This window comes from Pan paniscus, chromosome 6, assembly GCF_029289425.2.
Source record: "Pan paniscus chromosome 6, NHGRI_mPanPan1-v2.0_pri, whole genome shotgun sequence".
NCBI classification, from domain to species: Eukaryota; Metazoa; Chordata; class Mammalia; order Primates; family Hominidae; genus Pan; species Pan paniscus.
In genome coordinates, this window is record NC_073255.2 from 93,978,893 (window position 1) to 94,000,178 (window position 21,286).

The 21,286-nt window shown below is 50.9% G+C and overlaps 1 protein-coding gene across 4 annotated transcripts in view; it reads right to left on the bottom strand.

The window, feature by feature from the left end:
• The window catches only part of LOC100990437 (NADPH--cytochrome P450 reductase), a 71,399-nt gene that overhangs the window by 9,969 nt on the left and 40,144 nt on the right, over nt 1-21,286 (bottom strand). For 2 of the 4 annotated variants that reach the window (XM_003808918.4, XM_063605922.1), the window contains exon 3: nt 4,272-4,320. In XM_003808918.4, coding sequence (XP_003808966.2) covers nt 4,272-4,320 — 49 coding nt within the window. Of the gene's footprint in view, nt 1-4,271; nt 4,321-5,628; nt 5,747-21,286 lie in introns of those variants that run through there. The other 2 variants (XM_057302889.2, XM_063605923.1) reach the window with 2 other exon arrangements.

Sequence of the window (21,286 nt, forward strand, 5' to 3'; positions counted from 1 at the left end):
ACAGAGTTTTGCTCTTGTCGCCTAGGTTGGAGTGCAGTGGTGCGATCTCGGCTCACTGAAACCTCTGCGTCCTGGGTTCAAGCGATTTTCCTGCCTCAGCCTCCTGAATAGCTGGGATTACAGGTGTCCGTCACCATGCCTGGCTAATTTTTTGTGTTTTTAGTAGAGACAGGGTTTCACCATGTTGGCCCAGCTGGTCTCAAAGCTCCTGACCTCAGGTGATCCGCCCGTCTCAGCCTCCCAAAGTGCTAGGGTTACAGACATGAGCCACTGCATCCGGCCAAAAGGATTTTTTTTTTTTTTAGATGGAATCTTGCTCTGTTGGCCAGGCTGGAGTGCAGTGGTGCGATCTTGGCTCAATGCAACCTCCGCCTCCCGGGTTCAAGTGATTCTCCTGCATCAGCCTCCCGAGTACCTGGGACTACAGGTGCATGCCACCACGCCTGGCTAATTTTTGTATTTTTAGTAGAGACAGGGTTTTCGCCCAAAAGGATATTTTAAAATAATCACTGTAAAAATACTTAATAGAAGAGAAAGTGCTCATGATTATCAGGTTAAGAGAACAAAAGATGACCTAAGATAGCAGCTAAATATTTACAGGAGCATCAAAATATATAAAATACCTAGAAATAAACTTTGTAAGAAATGTGTCAGAAGCTACTGAACTACACACAAAGGACTCACGCCAATGGAAAAGCACCCCGATTATGGACAGGGAGTCTCGACCCACAAAAATGGCAGCTCTATTTATGTCACTAGAGAAATGTGGCATGATGTAATAGAAATCTGAACCAGCTGGGTGCAGTGGCTCACATCTGTAATCCCAGTACCCTGGGAGGCCACACCAGGAGGACTGCTTAAGCCCAGGAGTTTGAGAACAGCCTGGGCAACAGAGTGAGACCCAGTCTCTACCAAAAAAAAAAAAATCTGAACAGCTCTTTTTTCCTCAACAAATTGATCCTAAAAGTCATGGAAAAATAAGTAAGAATCCATATATTAAAACATTATTTGGCAATAAAAAGGAAGTACTAACATATGCTACAGCGTGGGTGAACCTTGAACACGCTGTGCCCAGTGAAAAGAACCCAGAGACCCAGCTATTATTATTATTATTTGACACAGGGTGTAGCTGTTGCCCAGGTTTGAGTCCAGTGGTCACTGCAATCTGTGCCTCCCAAGCTCAAGCTATCCTCCCACTTCAGCCTCTCAGGTAGTGGGGACTATAGGCGCGCACCACTGTGTCTCGCTAATTTTTCTATTTTTTGTGGAGATGGGGTTTCGCCATGTTGCCCAGGCTGGTCTCAAACTCCTGGGCTCAAGCGACCTGCCCATCTCGGCCTCCCAAAGTGTTGGGATTACAGGCATGAGCCACTGCGCCCAGCCCAGGAATTAAGTATATGATAAAGGTGGCATTTCAAACCAGTGGGGGAAAGATGGACTCTAATACATGGTGTTTAGACAGCTATGTAAAATGTAGAGTTGGATTCATACCTCACATCTTACATCAGGATAAATTCCCAATAGATCAGATTTTAAATTTTGAATATGAAAAACAAAACCCTAAAAGTACTAGAAAAAAAAAATACAGGAATATCTTTATCTCTTTAGCATGGGGAAGACCTTCAAATTATGACTCTAAGACCAGAAGTCACGAAAAGAAAGAATCATATAGGTGACTCTGTAACTTTTACACAGCAAAACAAATAAAAATGCGATCAGCTAGGTTGAAAGACAAACTTTTTTTTAAGAGATGGAATCTCACTAAAAGACAAACTCTTTAACGGGCAAGATATTTTCAACTTATATCACAGACAAGAGATTCATCTCCCTAATAATTTCAAGGAGAAAGATCAATCCCAACAGAAAAGCAGGCAAAAGATGTGAAGAGAGAATCTATTAAAAAAAGAAAAAAGAGGCTGGGTGCGGTGGTTCAGGCCTGTAATTCCAGCACTTTGGGAGGCCAAGTTGGGTGGATGACCTGAGGTCAGGAGTTCGAGACCAGCCTGGCCAACATGGCAAAACCCTGTCTCTACTGAAAATACAAAAGTTAGCCAGGCATGGTAGCACGCACCTGTAATCCCAGCTACTCAGGAGAATGAGGCATGAGAATTGCTTGAACCCGGGAGGTGGAGATTGCAGTGAGCCGAGATCACACCACTGCACTCCAGCCTGGGCAACAAAGCGAGACCCTGTCTCAAAAAAAAAAAAAAAGAAAAGAAAAAAGAAAAAGAAACGAAGCCATCTAGACCTAGGTGGGTGAAAATCTACTGAATCTCATTCATAAAAATGTAAATTACAACTATACTGAGTTTTTTTTTTTAAGCCTAGAAAACTGACAAAAATCTAAACTTTAATAACGAACTGTTGGCAAGGCTGTGGGGAACAGTTTTCTCACACGTCGCTATTCTTGAGTGCGTGCCATGGTGTGACTCCTACGGGGACGATTTGTAGCTTCTATCATGATTGCAAACACATCTACCTTCCAATCCAGCAATTCCACTTCTGGGACTGCTTTGTATTTGAAATGTGCAAACCGAGCTACATATTCACAGTGACATTGTTGGTAAGAGCCAAAGAGTAGAAACAGCCCCAGTGCCCATCTTTAACAGGACAGGGTTAAGTGCGTTACAGTGAATCCAGATGGCCATATAATGGAATCATGGTACAGCTAAGATGATGGCAGTATCTTTGTATTGATATGGAAGGATCTTTGAGACATATTAAGTTGTTTTGTGTTCTTTTTTTTTTAAAGCAAGGTCAGCTGGGCGCAGTGGCTCACGCCTGTAATCCCAGCACTTTGGGAGACCGAGGCAGATGGATCACGAGGTCAGCAGTTTGAGACCAGCCTGGTCAACATGGTGAAACCCCGTCTCTACTAAAAATACAAAAATTAGCCAGGCACGGTGGTAGGCGTCTAACCCCAACTACTCCGGAGGCTGATGCGGGAGAATCACTTGAACCGAGGAGGTGAAGGTTGCAGTGAGCCAAGACCGTGCCATTGCACTCCAGCCTGGGCGACAGAGCGAGACTCTGTCTCAAAAAAAAAAAAAAAAAAAGGCAAGGTCTGGAACAGTGCACATAGTATGCCACGTTTTGTGTTTTAAGAAAAGTGTAGGCTGGATGCAATGGCTCGCACCTACAGTCCCAGCACTTTGGGAGGCGGAGGCAGAAGGATTGCTTGAGGCCAGGAGTTCAAGAGCAGCCTGGGCAACATAGCGAGAACCTGTTCCTATGAAGAATAAATTAAAAAATTAGCCAGGCATGGTGGTGTGCACCTGTAGTCCCAGTTACTTGGGAGGCTGTGGTAGAAGGATGGCTTGAGTCTAGGAGTTTGAGGCTGCAGTGAGCTATGATGGCGCCGCTGCACTCCAGCCTGGGCAACACAGTGAGACCCTGTCTCTAAAACAAAATAAAGGTTTTTTTAAATTAAAAATAAGAGTCTCTGTTTGTTTTACTTGTATGTTCATACAGGAACTCTAGAAGGATCCATAAATAATAAGAACAGTGGGGATGAGTGGGTGGCAGAGGGGAGCTTTCCACTCAATAGTGGATGTTTTTATTTTAACTATGTAAATGTAGTACTGATGCCTACAATTAAATAGTTAAATTGGCTGGGTGCGGTGGCTCATGCCTGTAATCCCAGCACTTTGGGACGCTCAGGCGGGCGGATCACCTGAGGTCAGGAGTTCAAGACCAGTCTGGCCAACATGGTAAAATCCCATCTCTATTAAAAATACAAAAATTAGCTGGGCGTGGTGGCACGCACCTGTAATCCCAGCTACTCGGGAGGCTGAGGCACGAGAATGGCTTGAACCCGGGAGGTGGAGCTTGCAGTGAACCGAGATTGCGCCACTGCACTCCAGCCTGGGTGACAGAGCGAGATTCCATCTCAAAAAAAAAAAAAGTAACAAAAACAAAGCAGAGAGAAAATGGCAGTGGTGCCACGACCGCAGCTCTGTGAGATTTACCTCTGCTCCTGGACAGGCCAGGGACAGACGGGAGAAGCTTCGTGAGTTAGAGGGAGGGTCTGTTCTTAGACTTTGGTTTGTTCAAAAAGTAAAGATTCAAGGAAACAAACTGTCCCAGCAACAGCAGAGCTGCTTCAGGGCTTTGGTTAGGCAAGAATGACTCCCAAGCGAGCCGGGATGCGTTCCCTCTCCTGGCCACCAGGACATCCTCTATGCGGTGACGCCAGCCGTCTGCTAGACTTGATTACATGCCCATCGGGGCCGAGGCTTCCTGAGAAGAGTAAAGACATGCAGGAAACTCACCGTTTTCTTCATCTTTTCCACAAAGCTGCTCTCTCTGACAGAGGAGGTCCTGCAAGACAAAAGTGTGCAATGAGCGTGGGAGGCAGGTGTCATGGGACACAGGTGTCACGGGACGTGGGTGTCCTTAGATGCAGGTTTCATGGGATGCTGTGGCAACACAGGGAGGGGACATTCCAGCTTTGTCCCGTGCCACTCCCCAGGGGCTAAGCCAGTAGCTGGCCTCTAATCCAACACCAGGGCTCCCAGGCCTCCCGCACCAGCTCACCCTTCCCATTTCCCCTACAGTAAAGCCTCTTGCGACACCAGTGCTTTGCAAAGCCAAGACCTCTCCTGCACCCAGATAGATATGGGCTTGTTTCCCTCAAGGAAGAGCCAAGGTTTCCACTTCCCTCTTCCTCCCCACCCACAGCCCAGGTCCCCACGGCCTGACCTCAGCCTGACCTTCCACCTCTTCACCTCTTCCTTCTCCAGCCCCTGCCTCTCACATCTGCCACTTCCCTGCTCCGCTCTTCAACAGCTCCCACGACCCATGGGATCCGGGCACACGAGTCCCCTCAGAGTCTGTCTCCAGCGTCACCTGCCACTCCCCTCCACAAACCAAGCTTGATGCCTAATTCACACCCCCTCCCTGCATGGTGGCCTCAGAATCCTGTGTACGCCATCGCTTCCACCCAGAGCCTTCCTGCCACACTCCCCTCACCTGGCTGACCCCCGCTCTGCCCTCAAGGTCCTGCGCAAGGGTCAGCTCCCCTGGGATTCAAAGACCCCCTTCGCTTCCCCTGCACTGGGCCACATTTCATTTTTCCCTTCTCTGCGTTCCTGGGACTACAGCCCTCACCTGGGTCCATCCCCTCCAGAGGGCAGCCTGGTGCCCGCCAGCCTCAGGATCAGGCTGGGGTGACACAATCTTCTGTCCACTGTCGACTTCTGGCCTTCTACCCCCGCACCACCCCTCACCCCGCCCCATTTTCCGTTCTTCTGTTTCCTTCTGACCCTTGCCCCAAGCCTGCAGGGCCAGAGGAACAAGCCCAGTGCCCCTTGCCCAGGACTTTCAAGCTGAAGGAGGTGAAAAACGCTGGCTGAATACAGCAAGGTGGGAAACACCTTCCTCTGGGTGGTGGAGATTTGAAATATGGCCATTCTGAATCAAGTGACAAACCTGAAGATGAAAATACATTTTCGTATTTAAAATGACATTTTTGGTCGGGCATAGTGGCTCATGCACGTAATTCCAGCACTTTGGGAGGTTGAGGCGGGAGGATCACTTGAGTCAGGAGTTTGAGCCCAGCCTGACCAACATGGCAAAACCCCGTCTCTACTAAAAATACAAAAATTAGCCGGGCCTGGTGACACGCACCTGTAATCTCACCTACTCGGGAGGCTGAGGCAGGAGAATCACTTGAACTAGGGAGGCGGAGGTTGCAGTGAGCCGAGATCACGCCACTGTGCTCCAGCCTGGGCAACAGAGTGAGAATCTGTCTCAAAAAATAAAATAAAATAAAATAAAATTTAAAATAAAATAAAATAAATAAAATAAAATAAAATAAAATAAAAAAATAAAATAACGCCATTAAAGGAAGGAAAGGCAAGCTGCAGTGTGGGAGAGGATATTTGTAATGTACTTATATGTGGGCAAAAGACTTTGATCGAGAATGTAAGAAAGCCCTACAAATCAACAGGAAAAAGACAAATCCTCCATCAGAAAAACTATCAAAAGACTTGAAGAGGCATTTTCTTTTTCTTTTTTTTTTTTTGAGATGGAGTCTCGCTTTGTCGCCCAGGCTGGAGTGCAGTGGCACGATCTTGGCTCACTGCAACTTCTAAGAAGAGGCATTTTCTTAAAGAGAGTATCCAAGAACCTAGCTCAGTGGCCAACACTTGTAATGCCAGCACTTTGGGAAACCAAGGTGGGAGGATCACTTGAGGCCAGTTTGAGACCAGACTGGGTAAAACAGCAATACTCTACCTCTAAAAAATAAAAAAAAAATTTTTTTAAATTAGCCCGGTGTGGTGGTCTGTGCCTGTGGTCCCAGCTACTCAGGAGGCTGAGGTGGGAGGATCCCTTGAACCTGGGTGTTTGAAGCTGCAGTGGGCGATGATCTCACCACCGTGCGATCACATGACCGTGCGGTGCGATCATAGCTCACTGCAGCTTCAAACACCCGGGTTCCAGCCCGGGAGACAGAGGGAGACCCTGTAAATCAACCAACCAACCGATATAAATAAACAGAAGTGGTACATGTGGGGCCCGACTGATTGATTTTGAAGCCTCCAACAATAAGGATAATTAGAATAGCTACACCCTGAGTAAGGGGACCCCAGAAGAGCAGATATTTTAAACAAGAGAAAAGTGGCTGATTCTGAACACCCCTCCCACAGTGGCCCGGCCCCATTTCCCACCTCTCTGGGCTACGCTAAGCTACTCACATTTCCACGCGGCTCCCTGGGCCTACAAGGCCCTTCCTGTGACCCCTTCCCACCTTCTACTCATCCTTTACCACAGAACTTAACTTTCCTCTCCCAGAGGCCGTCCCTGCCCCTCACGCAGCAACGCTACTGTCGCCGTCTTCGCTGTGGCACACACACTGGTCGGCCAAGGCACTTTACTCTGCACATTCCCATGGCTTAACTGGAAGCCTGGGTTGAATAACCTTGGGGGCTGTCTGTGTATCCCTGCCATGAGCGCGACGCCTAGCACACGGCACAGGACGCCGTGTCTCCTCCTAGGGTGGCCAGCCCTGAGTTCTCTGTCCAGCACGAGGCTGGCAGGGGCGGACTAAGAGGCTGTTGAAGGCACTTCTCACTCCCTAGCCACCTCTGAGGTCTGATCTGGCATCAGCTGAAAAGCCAACCCCTATCTCTACTCAAAGGACAGATGCTTCCAGGGAAGTTCTATCTCCAACAAAGTGGATCTGAAGATTTGCTGAAGAAAAGGACAAGAGCAAACTCCAGTGCCCCGTGAGTGCCTGGCGGGTAACACAGGCCAGCCGGGTGGGGGCACGGGAGGCACTGCGCCAGGCACCGAGGGCATGAGACTAGAACGAGACAACCTGTGACTTCACAGGCCCAATCCTCCAGCCAGGGGAAGACAGCCTCCGAGGAGGATCCCAGCAAGATGGGAAGAGCCACATGGCAGGGCGGACCTGGCTTTAAATCCTGGCTCTGACACTAGACAGGCACGGGACTGCACAGGCCCCGCCCCTCTCGTGCCCACACTATTATTAAAGCGCTGCATCTGGTTATTGCAGCCTCCCCGGTGCCTGACTGGGGAACTTGGTTAACACCCAGTAGAAAAAAGGGCATTCCCTGGAAGGCGGTCAGCCTGTGATTTCAAAGACATCCATGGCACAAGCTGGCATGTGCTAAGACCACATAGATGGATGGCACAGTTCACGCCACAGGGACGGATGGGACAGGACAGGTTCACGCCACAGGGCTTCAAAGGGAGCAGATGCTTATGGCTGAAGAAACTGGGAAAGGCCTCTTGGACGAGCTGGGCTGTCTTCTCAGGAATAGAAAACGGCCCCCTGGAGAGACAGCCCCACGGGAAGCGGGCTGCCAAGGGATGGCAACTTCCAAGCTCGGCTCCCGTCCCGGAAGCCCAGCGAGTGGGTGGGGAGGAGGGCTTCCATGTGACCTCCTGACGCAGTTGGACAAAGCAGAATGCCAGGCTGGCTGGCCTTGGGAGTGGACAGGGGAGCCTCTGGGCTGGAACGTCAGAGCGGACAAGGTGTGCCAGCCTACTCAGCCCCAAGGCTAGGGTTCACCCAGGAAGTGTGAGTGGTCCAGGGGGGAAAAGGGAACCCAAGGAGCTGGAGGCGGACCTGTGACTCTAGGTCACTGGCGCAACACAGAACAATTCCTTCAAGTTCCTGCTGGTTAAACCCATCCTGCCGGGGAGGGTGCCAGGAAACTCCCTTCCCAACCCAAGGCCCTGCTGGGGGCTCCAAGAAGCAAAGTTCACGGGCTTAGCCCGAGAGGGCCCACGCTGGACTGCTCTGAATGGGCTCCATTCCATCGGAGGACCTCAGACCTGGATTTGCATGGGGGACCTGATTATTTATAGGCAGAGAAGAGGGTGCATGAGGCCTTCCTGGTCTCCAGTCCAAATTCCTTCCTTTGGAAGCAGGGAAATGCAGCATGCAAGTCCTGGACCACAGGGGCCACCAGTGCCTAGGCCTGGCTGAGTCCCTCACCAGAGACAGGGGCAGCAACCCTGGGAATGGCCGACCTTGCTGTTAACTCCAGGCAGCCACATCTTCAGGCCTCCAGCAGGCCCCCGCCAGGAGGAAGTCTCCCACACTCGAGTGAGGGTGCGGGCGTCCCCTGGCCAAGGGGCATGAGGGCAGTCTGCCGCCAGGGACAGTGTCAGGAACTGACCTTCTCAGAGCGGGCTCCTCGGGTGGAGACGAGTACGTGCACCCCATGGCTTCTCACTCTCAGCTCCAGGACTTAAGGAAAAAGGAGGGTCACAGCTCTCTCCTGGACACCAGCAGGGGCCAGCAGATGGAAAGTTCGGCCCTGTGCATCCCCTGTTCCGTACTGGTGGGGAAGTTGCCTGGGCCCGTGGCCTCAAAGTGCTCCTGGACACCCCAAAGTCCTCTCGGAATCTCCCTGAGCTCCTGCCTGTGTCTGCCCCCACGAGCCCAAGAACTCTGCAACATCTGGAGCCCCAGCAGGCAGGACTCAGGATTCCAGAGTGAAGCCTCCCATGAGTCCCTGCACCGGGCACACACCCCTCCTCCCTCTGTATGGACCGAGGGAAGGAGAAAACCTTTCCAACCCCGACTCGGGTCTCCTTGGTAACTGTTTATATCAGAGCCCTTCTCCCCACGCCCTCCCCGTTTCCCATTAAAAAAAAAAAAGGAAGTCATGTCTGCAGAACAAAGCTCTTCTAGGCTCTAGAAGACAGCCTGCAGGTTGCTATGGCAGGGCTGCACTCCATAAAGGAAGCCACACTGATCCCGCTGCCAGGGCGCCACACAATCACATTAAATTAAGTCTGGTCCCTGTCTTCCCCCACACAAAAGAACTGCGGGCAAACAGAGCCTAAGACACTGGGTCCATGTCAGCGGGGAGCATCCTGTGTGCCATGAAAGACACACCTTCCCCTCCCATCAGGGCAGCTGGGGAAATGCCTGGCAAGGTGGGCTCCGTTTGCAGTGGTGATGTTCTGTCTTGGGGAGCACCCTTCTGAGGTTCCCGAGTGCAAACAGCCCATCCGAAAGCCCAAGGCTCGGCGGAGTGTGGTGGCTCACACCAGTACAGCACTTTGGGAGGCCGAGGCGGGTGGACGCCATAGCTCAGGAGTCTGAGGCCAGCCTGGGCAACATGGCGAAACGGCCTGTCTCTACCAAAAATACAAAAATTAGCCGGGTGTAGAGGTATGCGTCTGTGGTCCCAGCTACTTGGGAGGCTGAGGTAGGAGGATCACTTGAGCCTGAAGGCTGAGGTGAAGGTTGCAGTGAGCCAAGATTGTGCCACTGCACTCCAACCTGGTTGACAGAGTCAGACCCTGTCTCAAGAAAAAACAAACAAAACCAGAAAGCCCAAGGCTCCAGCCGTACAGAGGTGGCAGCTGTCCCAGGCCTGGAGCACACAGACCACGTGGCTCCAGAACGGAGCATGAAAGGTTCCAATTAAGGCTCTCCACGCCTAAATTGGGAGCAGGAGTCTTTCTGGGTTCAGGATCAGAAGTCAGCTGTAGTCCACCGCGTGGGGAAGATGAGGGAGGGTGGGAAAAGCACTGAGTCACTTGGACCGAGATGAACCGAGATGTGTGGTTCATTTTGTTCCCGTCTCAGGCGACGCTGAGGAACATTTCTGGAAACTGCAAATCCGGTTGGATTTTCTGCAGTGGACTCGATTTCTCCTGAGACTGTCCCCTGCCCTTAGCGACACATGGGGAAGCTGCTTTGGACCAGCTCCCTTTCAGAACCTAGCGTCTACTGCCAAGTTCTCCAGGCTCCAGGGTCATGGGTGCCCACGGCGAGAGAAGGGGAGGCGGCTGAGGCACAGAGGCACGATGGCAGCAGAGCTGGGGGCAGCCTGCTCTGGCAGGACGGAGAGTGGGCTCTGCTAGGCGGACCCAGATTTCTTGACCTTCAGAGCCTTGTGGCATGGGGCTAATGGTTGGAAACGCCAGCCTTTGGTGAAAACAGAAAGTGGTTTGCTGGGGCTTAGATAGAAGCCAGCAGCTGTCTCTGCGGACAGGGACTCTGATGAACACGTGGGGAGGGCAGCTGCTGGAGACAGCTGGCTACAGGCAGGGGGAGGTGAAAGCAGGTGTGAGTGGCCACAGGTCAGAGACAAAACAGGCGAAGGGAATGACTTCTTACTGAGTGCCTACTGCATGCTGGCTAGCATTCAAGAAGCTTTCTATTTTATTTTGTTTAATCCTCACCACCCTGTGCACTGCGCAAGGGTTTCTATCCACCTTGACAAGGCAGTGAGGCTGGGGGTGGGTGAAGCGGTAATTCAACTCCAGGCCTGTGAAAGCTCCAGGGCCCAGCGGCCCAGCACCCGGGGTTCCTGTCTGCTCCCCAAGCAAGGTGCACCTCCCCCGGCTTTACCCTGTCTGCAGTGCGCCCCGGGCACGTTCAGACAGCACATCTCACAGCCCTTCCCAAGGATCCTGGGGCCGTGTCCTCAGGACGCTCTAAGGCTCTGGTGGGCTGCCGCTCCCTCATTCCCCCCGACCATGACCTCCAGCACGTGTTCACATCAGGACTCCGTGAGCAAGTCTGTGAAGCTCAGAAAGCCTGCTGTGCTGTTCCACACACGCAAAAGCCTTGATGCTCTTCTGACGACCTCAGCAGTGACCCTGAGCCAGGGGGTGGCCAGGACTAGGGCTAATTTTCCGGAGACAGAGAAGAGAAACTCAGGGTTATTCAGCCCATCGGTGACAGAAAGAAAAGGCCATACCCTCAGACAGTAAGATCATCTGATCTGGCACAAAGTGGCTCTGCTATTGTGTGCAATCAAAGGGGATGGAAAGGAGGGGTGGGCTGGGGTGGCCACGACAAGAGCCAGGGGTCCGAGGGAGCAAAAGCGTGGTGCAGGAAGCCCCAGGCTGGAATTCCAGCTCTCATGTGTTAACGTCAGCCTTGACCAGGTCACTCACCCTCTCCTGGGATCAGCACTGCCATTTGTAAAATGGGGATAAGAACATCACCTCTGGTGGGTGATGAGGGTCCCAGAATTATGTTTTCAAAAGCCCTGGCTTGGAGCCCTTTCTCTGATCCACTGACACCTGCATTTGCACTCGGCTCTCCATCTGTGCCGAGCAGCCCTGGTCAATTTCTGCTAGGCTGAGGCCAGCAGCCTCCTGGCCCATCTTCCTGCTTCCAAGTCAGCTCCCTCCACTCCAGCTCCAAATGGCGCTTCATGGGGCCACCACTCTCCAGACACCGCCCTCCTACACAGGCTTCCCCAGCTCCCTGTTAGCGTCATCCACACATGTCATTTTTTTAAATTGATTTTTTAGTTTTTCTAGAGACGGGGTTCGCTCCGTTGCCCAGGCTGGAGTGCAGTGGCGTGACCATAGCTCACTGCAGCCTCCAACTCCTGGGCTCAGGCAGTCCTCCTGCCTCAGCCTCCCAAAGTGCTGCGATGACAGGTCCACACCACCATGCCCAGCTAATTTTTAAATTTATTTTTAAGTTTTTGTAGAGTCGAGGTCTTGCTATGTTGCCCAAGCTGGCCTTGACCTCCTGGCTTCAAGTGATCCTCTCACCTCAGCCTCCCAAGTAGCTGGTATTACAGGTGTAAGCCACCATGCTCAGCTAAGATACGTATATCAGAACATCACACTGTATACTTTGAACTTACATAATTTTAAATATATGTATAAAATTTTTATTTGTCAATTATGTCATTTTAAAGCTGGGAAAAATAAAATTTACAAAGAAAGAAAAATGCTGGCCTGGTGCGGTGGCTCACACCTGTAATCCCAACACTTTGGGAGGTGAGGCAGGCGGATCACCTGAGGTCAGGAGTTCGAGATCAGCCTGGCCAATATGGTGAAACCCCGTCTCTACTAAAAATACAAAAATTAGCTGGGTGTGGTGGCAGGCGCCTGTAATCCCAGCTACTCGGGAGGCTGAGGCAGGAGAATCGCCTGAAGCCAGGAGGCGGAGGTGGCAGTGAGCCGAGATTGCACCATTGCACTTCAGCCTGGGGGACAAGAGCGAGACTTAGTCTCAAAAAGAAAAAAAGAAAAATGCTTAGGCTGGGCATGGTGGCTCACGCCTGTAATCCCAACACTTTCGGAGGCTGAGGTGGGTGGATCACTTGAGGTCAGGAGTTCAAGACCAGCCTGGTCAACATGGTGAAACCTCATCTCTACTCAAAATACAAAAATTAGCTGGGCGTGGTGGCAGGCACCTGTAGTCCCAGCTACTCAGGAAGCTGAGGCAGGAGAATCACTTGGACCCAGGAGGCAGAGGTTGCAGTGAGCCAAGATTGTGCCACTGAACTCCAGCCTGGGCCACAGAGTAAGACTCCATCTCAAAAAAAAAAGAAAGAAAGAAAAAGAAAAAAACTTAGATGCTCTGATAAATATATATAATTTTTGTCATTTATACCTCAATAAATCTGGGGAAAAAAATCCATACCCCTTGGAAGGTCCCAAGGCCCTCTAAGATGCTCTCCTGTGTCAGCTCCCTCCATGACCTGACTTCCTTGGTGACCCCAACTCCTTTTATGACCTCTGACCCCCCACGACCCCTGACTCCCTTGGTGACCTGTGCCTGGGCTCTACCAGCATGTGGCTCCCTTGGAACAGCCCCGCGTGTCCTCACCTCCCAGCCTCCACACTTGGCCTCCTAGGCTCCTGTGGGGGCATCTCATCCCTGACACACCCCCAATAGGGGATACCCCTCCTCTGCATTCCCACCACCCCCAGGCCGGTAGAGCACGTGTCCCACTGTGCCATCCACAGGTCCCTCTCCTGCACCCGACAGGGCCCAGTGAAGTCAGGAGGTCAGACAACATGCGCTCTGCACGGCAGTACCCGACAGTTCCCGACAGCCCATGTCTGGAGTTTCAAGCACTTGTCAGAGTGACAGAAACCTCCCCCATCTCATCAGGGACCAGGAAAGGAAGGAGAGGAGGCGAGGTCCCTTTGGAGGTCAGATGGCAGCAGAAAACCCAGAGCTGTGCTTGCAGAAGTGGCAGAAACACCCTGGCCCATGTCCTCGCCGTTCCCACAGCAGCGGGAGGCAGTGGGCCCCCTGCACCGTCTACTCTCGTGGCCACAGGCTTCCCCTAATGCTTTCCTCTTTGTCAGTCTCATTTGTATTTCTCTTTTCATGCTCGATGGAGCCAAGGACCTCACTACAGAGAAAGTGACCCTGAACTGGATGTGGCAAGACCCCCAGATCCACTTCCCATCTGTTGGCACTCAGGAGATAAAAAACAGACACATGATGCTGGCAGCCCTGACCCCTGGCCTCCCGGGCTTTCTGTCAAGAACAGGCCCCAAAAGGAAGGTCACTCAGGAAAATGAGATCTTTTGTGGCTTTTCAAAAGCAATCTCCAGGGCGACGTAATCAGGAAAATCCAGACTGTGGGAAACTGTGATACAAATGATGTTTCAAGGAAGAAACGGGATGGAAGGGAAGCTTAGGAATGGAAAGGGAGCTGACGTGTCGCTAAGGAAAAACCGCTGGCACAGCAGCCCATGGTGCTATCATTCCATTTATGTGACGCTTTGGAAAATGTTAAACTACCGGGACAGAAATAAGATTGGCAGTTGCCAGAGGCTGATTACCCGATGGAGGAGGATGATTGCAAAGAGGTAGGACAGGACTGTTTCGGAGTGATGAAATGTTCTAGATTTTGATTATGATACTGATTACAGAATCACATACATCTGTCAAGACTCATGAACTGGTGCACTTAAAGAGGAAAATGTTGGCCCAGCGCAGTGGCTCATGCCTGTAATCCTAATCCTAGCACTTTGGGAGGCTGAGGCAAGAGGATCACTTGAACTCAGACGTTCGAACAAGACCAGCCTGGGCAACATAGTGAGACTTTGTCTCTACTAAAATTAAAAATAAAAATTAGCCGAGTATGGTGGCACATGCCCGTAGCCCCAGCTACTCAGGGGGCTGAGATGGGACGATCCCCTTAAGCCTGGGAGGTAGAGGCTGTAGTGAGCCCTGATCACACCCCTGCACTCCAGCGTGGGTGACAGAGCAAGACCCTGTCTCAAAAAAAAGGGAGGAGGGGGGCATTTTACTGTATGCAAATTATACCTTAATATACCTGACCTCTCCCAAACGAAAGATTTATTAATCAACTGCAGTGTATGGGTCTTGTTTAGATCCTGAATTAAACAAACAAAAACTGTTAAACAAAATCAAACATCAGTCAATCAGGGAACTATGAATAAATGTTGTCTGGGTATCTAACGATGCTGAAGAATTACTGTTGACTTTCAAGGTGTGAAGATGGCGTTGTGTTATGTTCAGAAAGGAGAATACTTGAAGTTTACTTTTTTTTTTTTTTTTGAGACAGGGTCTCGTTCTGTCACCCAGGTTGGAGTGCAGTGGCACAACCATGGCTCACTGCAGCCTCAACCTCCTGGGCTCAAGTGATCCTCCCACCTCAGCCTTCTGAGTAACTGGGACCACAGGCATGTGCCACCACACTTGGCTAATGTTTGTGTTTTTTGTAGAGACGGGGTCTTGCTATGCTACCCAGGCTGATCTCGAACACTTGGCTTCAAGTGATTCTCCTGCCTCAGCCTCCCGAAGTGCTGGGATTACAGGCATGAGCCGCCATGCCTGGCGAGTCCTTGAATTTTAGAGGACTGAAACATTTCCTGATGAAATATGACATCTGGGGATTGCATTAAAATAATCCAGGACTGGTGCGGTGGTGGGGGGCAGCGGAAAGAAATAAGACCGGCGAGGAGTGAGTAGTTATGAAAACTGGGGGCTGGAGGCGTATGGGGTCCACTCTCCTGTGCCCTACACTCTGGTGTTTGAAATGTTCCATAAGAAGCTTTATTTTTCTTTAAAGCACTCTAGCGTTCCAGGAGCAAAGCACAGGTGCAGGGGGCACTGCAGAGCTTCTCAGGGCCAGTAGAGGCAACATGAGCACAGCAGCCTGAGCTGGCTGGAGGGTCAGAGTGAATGCAGCACACAGGCCTCGTGCAGAATGGGGCTGCTGCTCAGCTGCCCCACAGCTGGTGGGCATCACTGCGGGTCCAGTATGACCAGATCCTCTATTTTTTTTTTTTTTTTAAAGAAGCTATAAGTCTAAGTTTTTATTTGATACTGCCTTTTTTTTTTTTGGTCTCACTCCGTCGCCCAGGCTGGAATGCAGTAGCGTGATCTCAGCTCACTGCAACTTCCACCTCCTGGATTCAAGCGATTCTCCTGCCTCAGCCTCCCGAGTAGCTGGGATTACAGGCACGCACCACCATGCCCAGCTATTTTTTGTACTTTTTGTAGAGACAGGGTTTTGCCATGTTGGCCAGGCTGGTTTCCAACTCCTGGCCTCATGTGATCCACCTGCCTTGGCCTCCCAGAGTGCTGGGATTACAGGTGTCAGCCACCACGCTGGGCCTGATACTGCCACACTTTTTAATGTTCTAATTAAAATATTTTTTAAAAAAATACGTGTAAGCCAAACCCAGCCTGGAGGCCACGTGTTTCCCTAGAGGCAGCCACACATACAGATTTAGCCTTGGTTAATTCAACGGCCATTCTCTGAGAAGCTTCCCTCCGACAGGCGGCCCCGCACTAAGGTAGGGACCCAGATGGAAATGGGACGCTCTCTGCACCATGGGAGGCAAAAATACAAATTCCATCACCAAGAGGGCACACCATGCGGTGTTGTTCCATAAGGGTGAGCAAAGCTGCCGGGCCCACAGGAGAGCCCACAGGAGCCCTGGATCCTGTGGGACTTTGGATCCTACACAGTGAGTGATCTCAGAACTTTGCAAGGCTGAGGCAGGGAGACTGCTTGAGGCCAGGAGGTTAAGACCCAGCCTGGGCAACAGAGCGAGACCATGTCTTTAAAAAAAAAAAATAAGCCAGGCATGGTGGCATGTGCCCGTCACCCCAGCTACTCAAGAGGCTGAGCATTCCCTGGGGCTCCCTTAGGGCACGAGCTGCCCCAGTGCGAAATGCTCTGTTCAGAGGTGCAACCTGAGTGAGTGGGAGTGGACGTGAAAGAGTCATTATTATATATTATTATTATTATTTTGAGACGGGGTCTTGCTCTGTCGCCCAGGCTGGAGTGCAGCGGTGTAAGCTCGGCGCTCGGCAGCCTTGGCATCCCAGGCTCAGGTGATCCTCTCACCTCAGCCTCCTGAGTAGCTGGGACTACAAGCGTATGCTACCGTGCCTGGCTAATTTTTGTATTTTTTCCGTAGAGACAGGGTTTCGTCATGTTGCCAGGCTGATCTTGAACTCCTGGACTCAAAGCAATCCACCTGCCTCGGCCTCCTGAAGTGTGGGATTCCAGGCGTGAGCCACCACACCTGGCAGGAAGAGCCATTTATTATCATTACTGCTACTATTATTATGAAAAAGAACTTGTTGCTCATTACCACTCCTCTCTAACAAGTCATTAATTGCTATTACAAACAGTCCAAAAGACCTCCCCGGGAGGGATAAAACAATGTTCATGGAATAGAAAGCTCAATATTGTAGGATGTCAACTCTTCCCATATTAATATACAGATTCAATCCAATTCCAACAAAAATCCCACTGGGTTTTTTGTTTTAAAAATGTGTTTGGCCCGGTACAGTGGCTCACACCTGTAATCCCAGTATTTTGGGACGCCCAGGCGGATGGATCACTTGGGGTCAGGAGTTTAAGACTAGCCTGGCCAACGTGGTGAAACTCCATCTCTACTAAAAATACAAAAATTCGCTGGGCATCATGGTGGGTGCCTGTAATCCCGGCAACTTGGGAGGCTGAAGCAAGAGAATCGCTTGAGCCCCAGAGGCAGAGGTTGCAGTGAACTGATATCGCGCCATAGCACTCCAGCCTGGGTGACAGGGCGAGACCCTGTCTCTAAAACAAAATAAATAAATGCCAATTCTAGAAGCCACCAGAAATCATGGTGAGAATTCCTGATACAGCCCTGGGCCACATACCTTCCCCACACTAAGCCCTATTACTCCCTACTGCTCTGTGGCTATAACAGAAATCACCTGTGCTCACTGAAATACCGGTAGCCAGGGACACTGATGTGGGATTTAGAATAGGAGATCTAGGCTTGAGGCCTGGTTGTATCAGCTAGGTGACCTTTCTGAGCCTCAGTTTTCTCCTATTTTTTATAGAGACAGGGTCTTGCTACGTTGCCCAGGCTGGTCTCCAACTCCTGGGCTTAAGCAATCCTCCTGCCTTGGCCTCCCAAAGAGCTGGGATCACAAGTGTGAACCACTACACCCAACTTCCTGCTTTGTAAAATAACATCTACAGGCTGAATGTCCCTAATCTAAAATCTGAAATCTGAAACTTTTTGAGCGTCAACATGATCCTCAAAGGGAAGAATCATTGGAGCATTTCAGATTTTCAGATAAGAAATGCTCATCTGGTGAGTATAATGCAAACATTCCAAAGTCCAAGATCTGAAACACTTCTGGCCCCAAGCACTTCAGATAAGGAATACTCTCCTTGTAGGTAAATTAACAAATTAACACCACCCTTTTTTGTTTATTGTAGAGATGGGGGGGGGGGGTCTCCCTATGTTGCTCAGGCTGGTCTTGAACTCCTGGCTCAAGCAATCTTTGTGCCTCAGCCTCCCTAAGCACTGGGATTACAGGCGTGAACCACCATGCCAGGCCTATTAACACTATTTTAGGAGACTAACACTATCGTAGGAGGCCTATTAACACTAAATTAGGAGCAGCATGGCAAAGTAGAGAAAACATGGCTTGTGGAGCTTGCAGACTTCATTCAAAAGCCAACTCTGCTGCTATTTAGAAGTTAGGTGGCCTTGGGCAAACTCTGCAATCCCTGGCACCTCGGTTTCTTCATCCGCAAAATGGGCTGCTCATGTCTTCGTGGAAGGGCTCTTGTAAGACTGGAGACGGTATTAATAAAAAGGATAAAAATAATAACACACTCCAGGCATGGTGGCTCACGCCTGTAATCCCAGCACTTTGGGAGGCCGAGGCAGGCAGACTGCTTGAGCCCAGGAGTTTCAGACCAGCCTGGGCAACATTGTTAGATGTCCATTTGTACAAAAAATATAAAAATTAGCCAAGGGTGGTGGTGCACGCCTGTAGTCCCAGCTACTTGGGAGGCCAAAGTGGGAGGATCTCTTGAGCCTGGGAGGCGGAGGTTGCAGTGAGCCGAGATCGTGCCAGCGTATTCCAGCCTGAACGACAGAGTGAGACCCTGCCTCAAAATAAATAAATAAACAGTAACAATCCATAACACCTGAGAGCCCACTATGCACCAGGAACTGAGCAAAGAGCTCTATGATGGATTAACTCAGTTTTCACAGCCTTATGAGGTAAGTACTACTACTACCTCCAGCTTACAGTTGGGTTCACAGACTTGGAAAGATCAAGTCACCTGGCTGATGTCAGATGGCTAATGTGGGAGGGTCAGTACTCAACCTTGCGCACCCAACTTCAGGGTCCAGAATGTAGCCATGGTACTAGAAATATTTGTCTTGTACAGCGTACAGGTAAAAGCCCTGGCTGCAGCAGGCATCCAGCGTGATTTAATGAGGGAAGAGACAAGACTCTGGAAACTGCATATCTCCACACACATAAGGTTAGAAGATCATGATTAGGTGGAGGGAACAGAGTTTCAGCATCCTGGCAAAGAGGAACAGTGAGAATCAACAAAAAAATACAAGTGCTTTGGGACCCCACAGCTCCCACAGTCTACAGGTTTTATGTCAACTTCCTCTTGTAAGGCCAGGGAGGTGACAGCGAGAACAGATGAGCTATGTGAGGAATGCTGCCTCCCTTGGTGGCAGCTGCGCAGGCTCCCAGGGCCAACCCACGTCCTCACTCAGGGCGGGGGGCGGAACTTCCATTTTACAGATGAGGGAACGAGGGCCAGTTCAGGAGCTGGGTCCTGGACCCTGGTCTCTTTATCTTGAGTACTACTACGCTTTTTTATCAAAAGTACTATTCCACACCAGGAATGCCCCGTGTACCAGCCCTGGACAGGATGGGCTGGATTCCAGCTGATCTGCCCTTCCTATATCGGGCCCTCTGCTCTAAAGTCCTTTCAGCTTCAGGGTGTGGCTCTACCTTTAAGAACCTGCCCAACACCCCTCCTGCAGGACTTGGTCTGATCCCCGCACCAATTCCTTCTCTCTTAGAGCTGGCGGAGCCTGTCTCTCCAGCCTGTGCCCTGGGCACATCCCATAACCTCTCTGAGAGCAGAAATGAGGCAACCCACGCTGCCTAACGCACGGCGCTGTTGCAAGGAGGCCCTGATTAGACAATGTAGGTTAAAGCAGTTCACAAAGCATTTCTAAAAAGTACGCTGTGGCCGGGTGCGGTGGCTCACGCCTATAATCCCAGCACTTTGGGAGGCAGAGGCAGGCAGCTCACCTGAGGTCGGGAGTTTGAGACCAGCCTGGCCAACATGGTGAAACCCCGTCTCTACTAAAAATACAAAAATTAGCCAGGCGTGGTGGCATGTGCCTGTAGTCCCAGGCACTCGGGAGACTGAGGCACGAGAATCGCCTGAACCCGGGAGGCGGAGGTTGCAGTGAGCCAAGATTGCACCACTGCACTCCAGCCTGAGTGACAAGAGCAAAAGTCTGTCTCAAAAAAAAAAAAAAAACTATGTTGCAACACCGTCATTTTCCAGCTTAACATAAATGCTGGCTCTGTGGTCCTGATCGTGCCCGTCATAGTGCCTGGCACGAAATACGATCAACGCAAACACTACACAGCTCCTATCCCTCAGGGGCAGTGCTAGGTGAGTTTATAGACTCTTCCTCATTTAAGACAAAAGCCCCACAAGATTGGGAATACTGCCTCCATTTAGCAGGTGAGGAAACTGAGGCAGAATGAGGTTAAGGTCTCGCCCAGGGTTCACTCACCACTACAGCGTAAGCTTGATGAAGACAGCATTCATCTATTTTCTTCACAGGTGCAGCCACACACCTTAGCATAGTGTCTGGGACACTGTACGTAGGGCCTCAGGAAATGTTTGCTCAGTGAGTCAATGATGGAGATAAGATTGAACCCAGTTTTGTTTTGTTTTGTTTTGTTTTTGAGACGGACTCTGTCTCCCAGGCTGGAATGCAGTGGCACATTCTTGGCTCACTGCAACCTCTGCCTCCTGGGTTCAAGTGATTCTTCTGCCTCAGCTTCCCTAGTAGCTGAAATTACAGGCATGCACCACCACGCCCAGCTAGTTTTTGTATTTTCGGTAGAGACGGGGTTTCGCCATGTTGGCCAGGCTGGTCTCGAACTCCTGACCTCAAGTGATTTCTCCCGCCTCGGCCTCCCAAAGTGGTGGAATTACAGACGTGAGCCACTGTGCCTGGCCCTGAACTCAGTTTTTAAAAATGTAAAACTAATTCCCTGTCCATGGTATAAGAACTGTGTTGTGTGAATATCTGCTTTACGGTGTGAAGGCTGTAAGTGTTCTGGCGGGGAAGGCTGATACCCAGATTGGAATAGGGAATCGGGATTTGATGTGAGCTGCATGCTTCACCATGCCCAGCCTTGGAGAATGACTTTTCTGTGTGGCTTGTTCCTGCCAAGACAGCCACAGCCTTGGACTGGAACTGACATGACAGATGGCCCCCACTGGTGTCAGCAGCAGCCCAGGGTGGCCCTGGGATGCAAACTAAGGCTGCAGCTGGGACTGGGTCCCCTGAAGACAGACAGAATGAAAGGGGTTCTGGTCTGAGAATGGCTCCCAATCCTGCCCCTGAGAACTGCCCCTTGCCAAATCCAGGGAGTCCCTGAAGGCAGCAGGCCTGTGCCCCTGGAGTTCCCTCGGCCCAGACCTGACCTGGCAGGTCCCCACTCAAACCTGGCTGCGGGCCCCTGGAGTCTGAGACT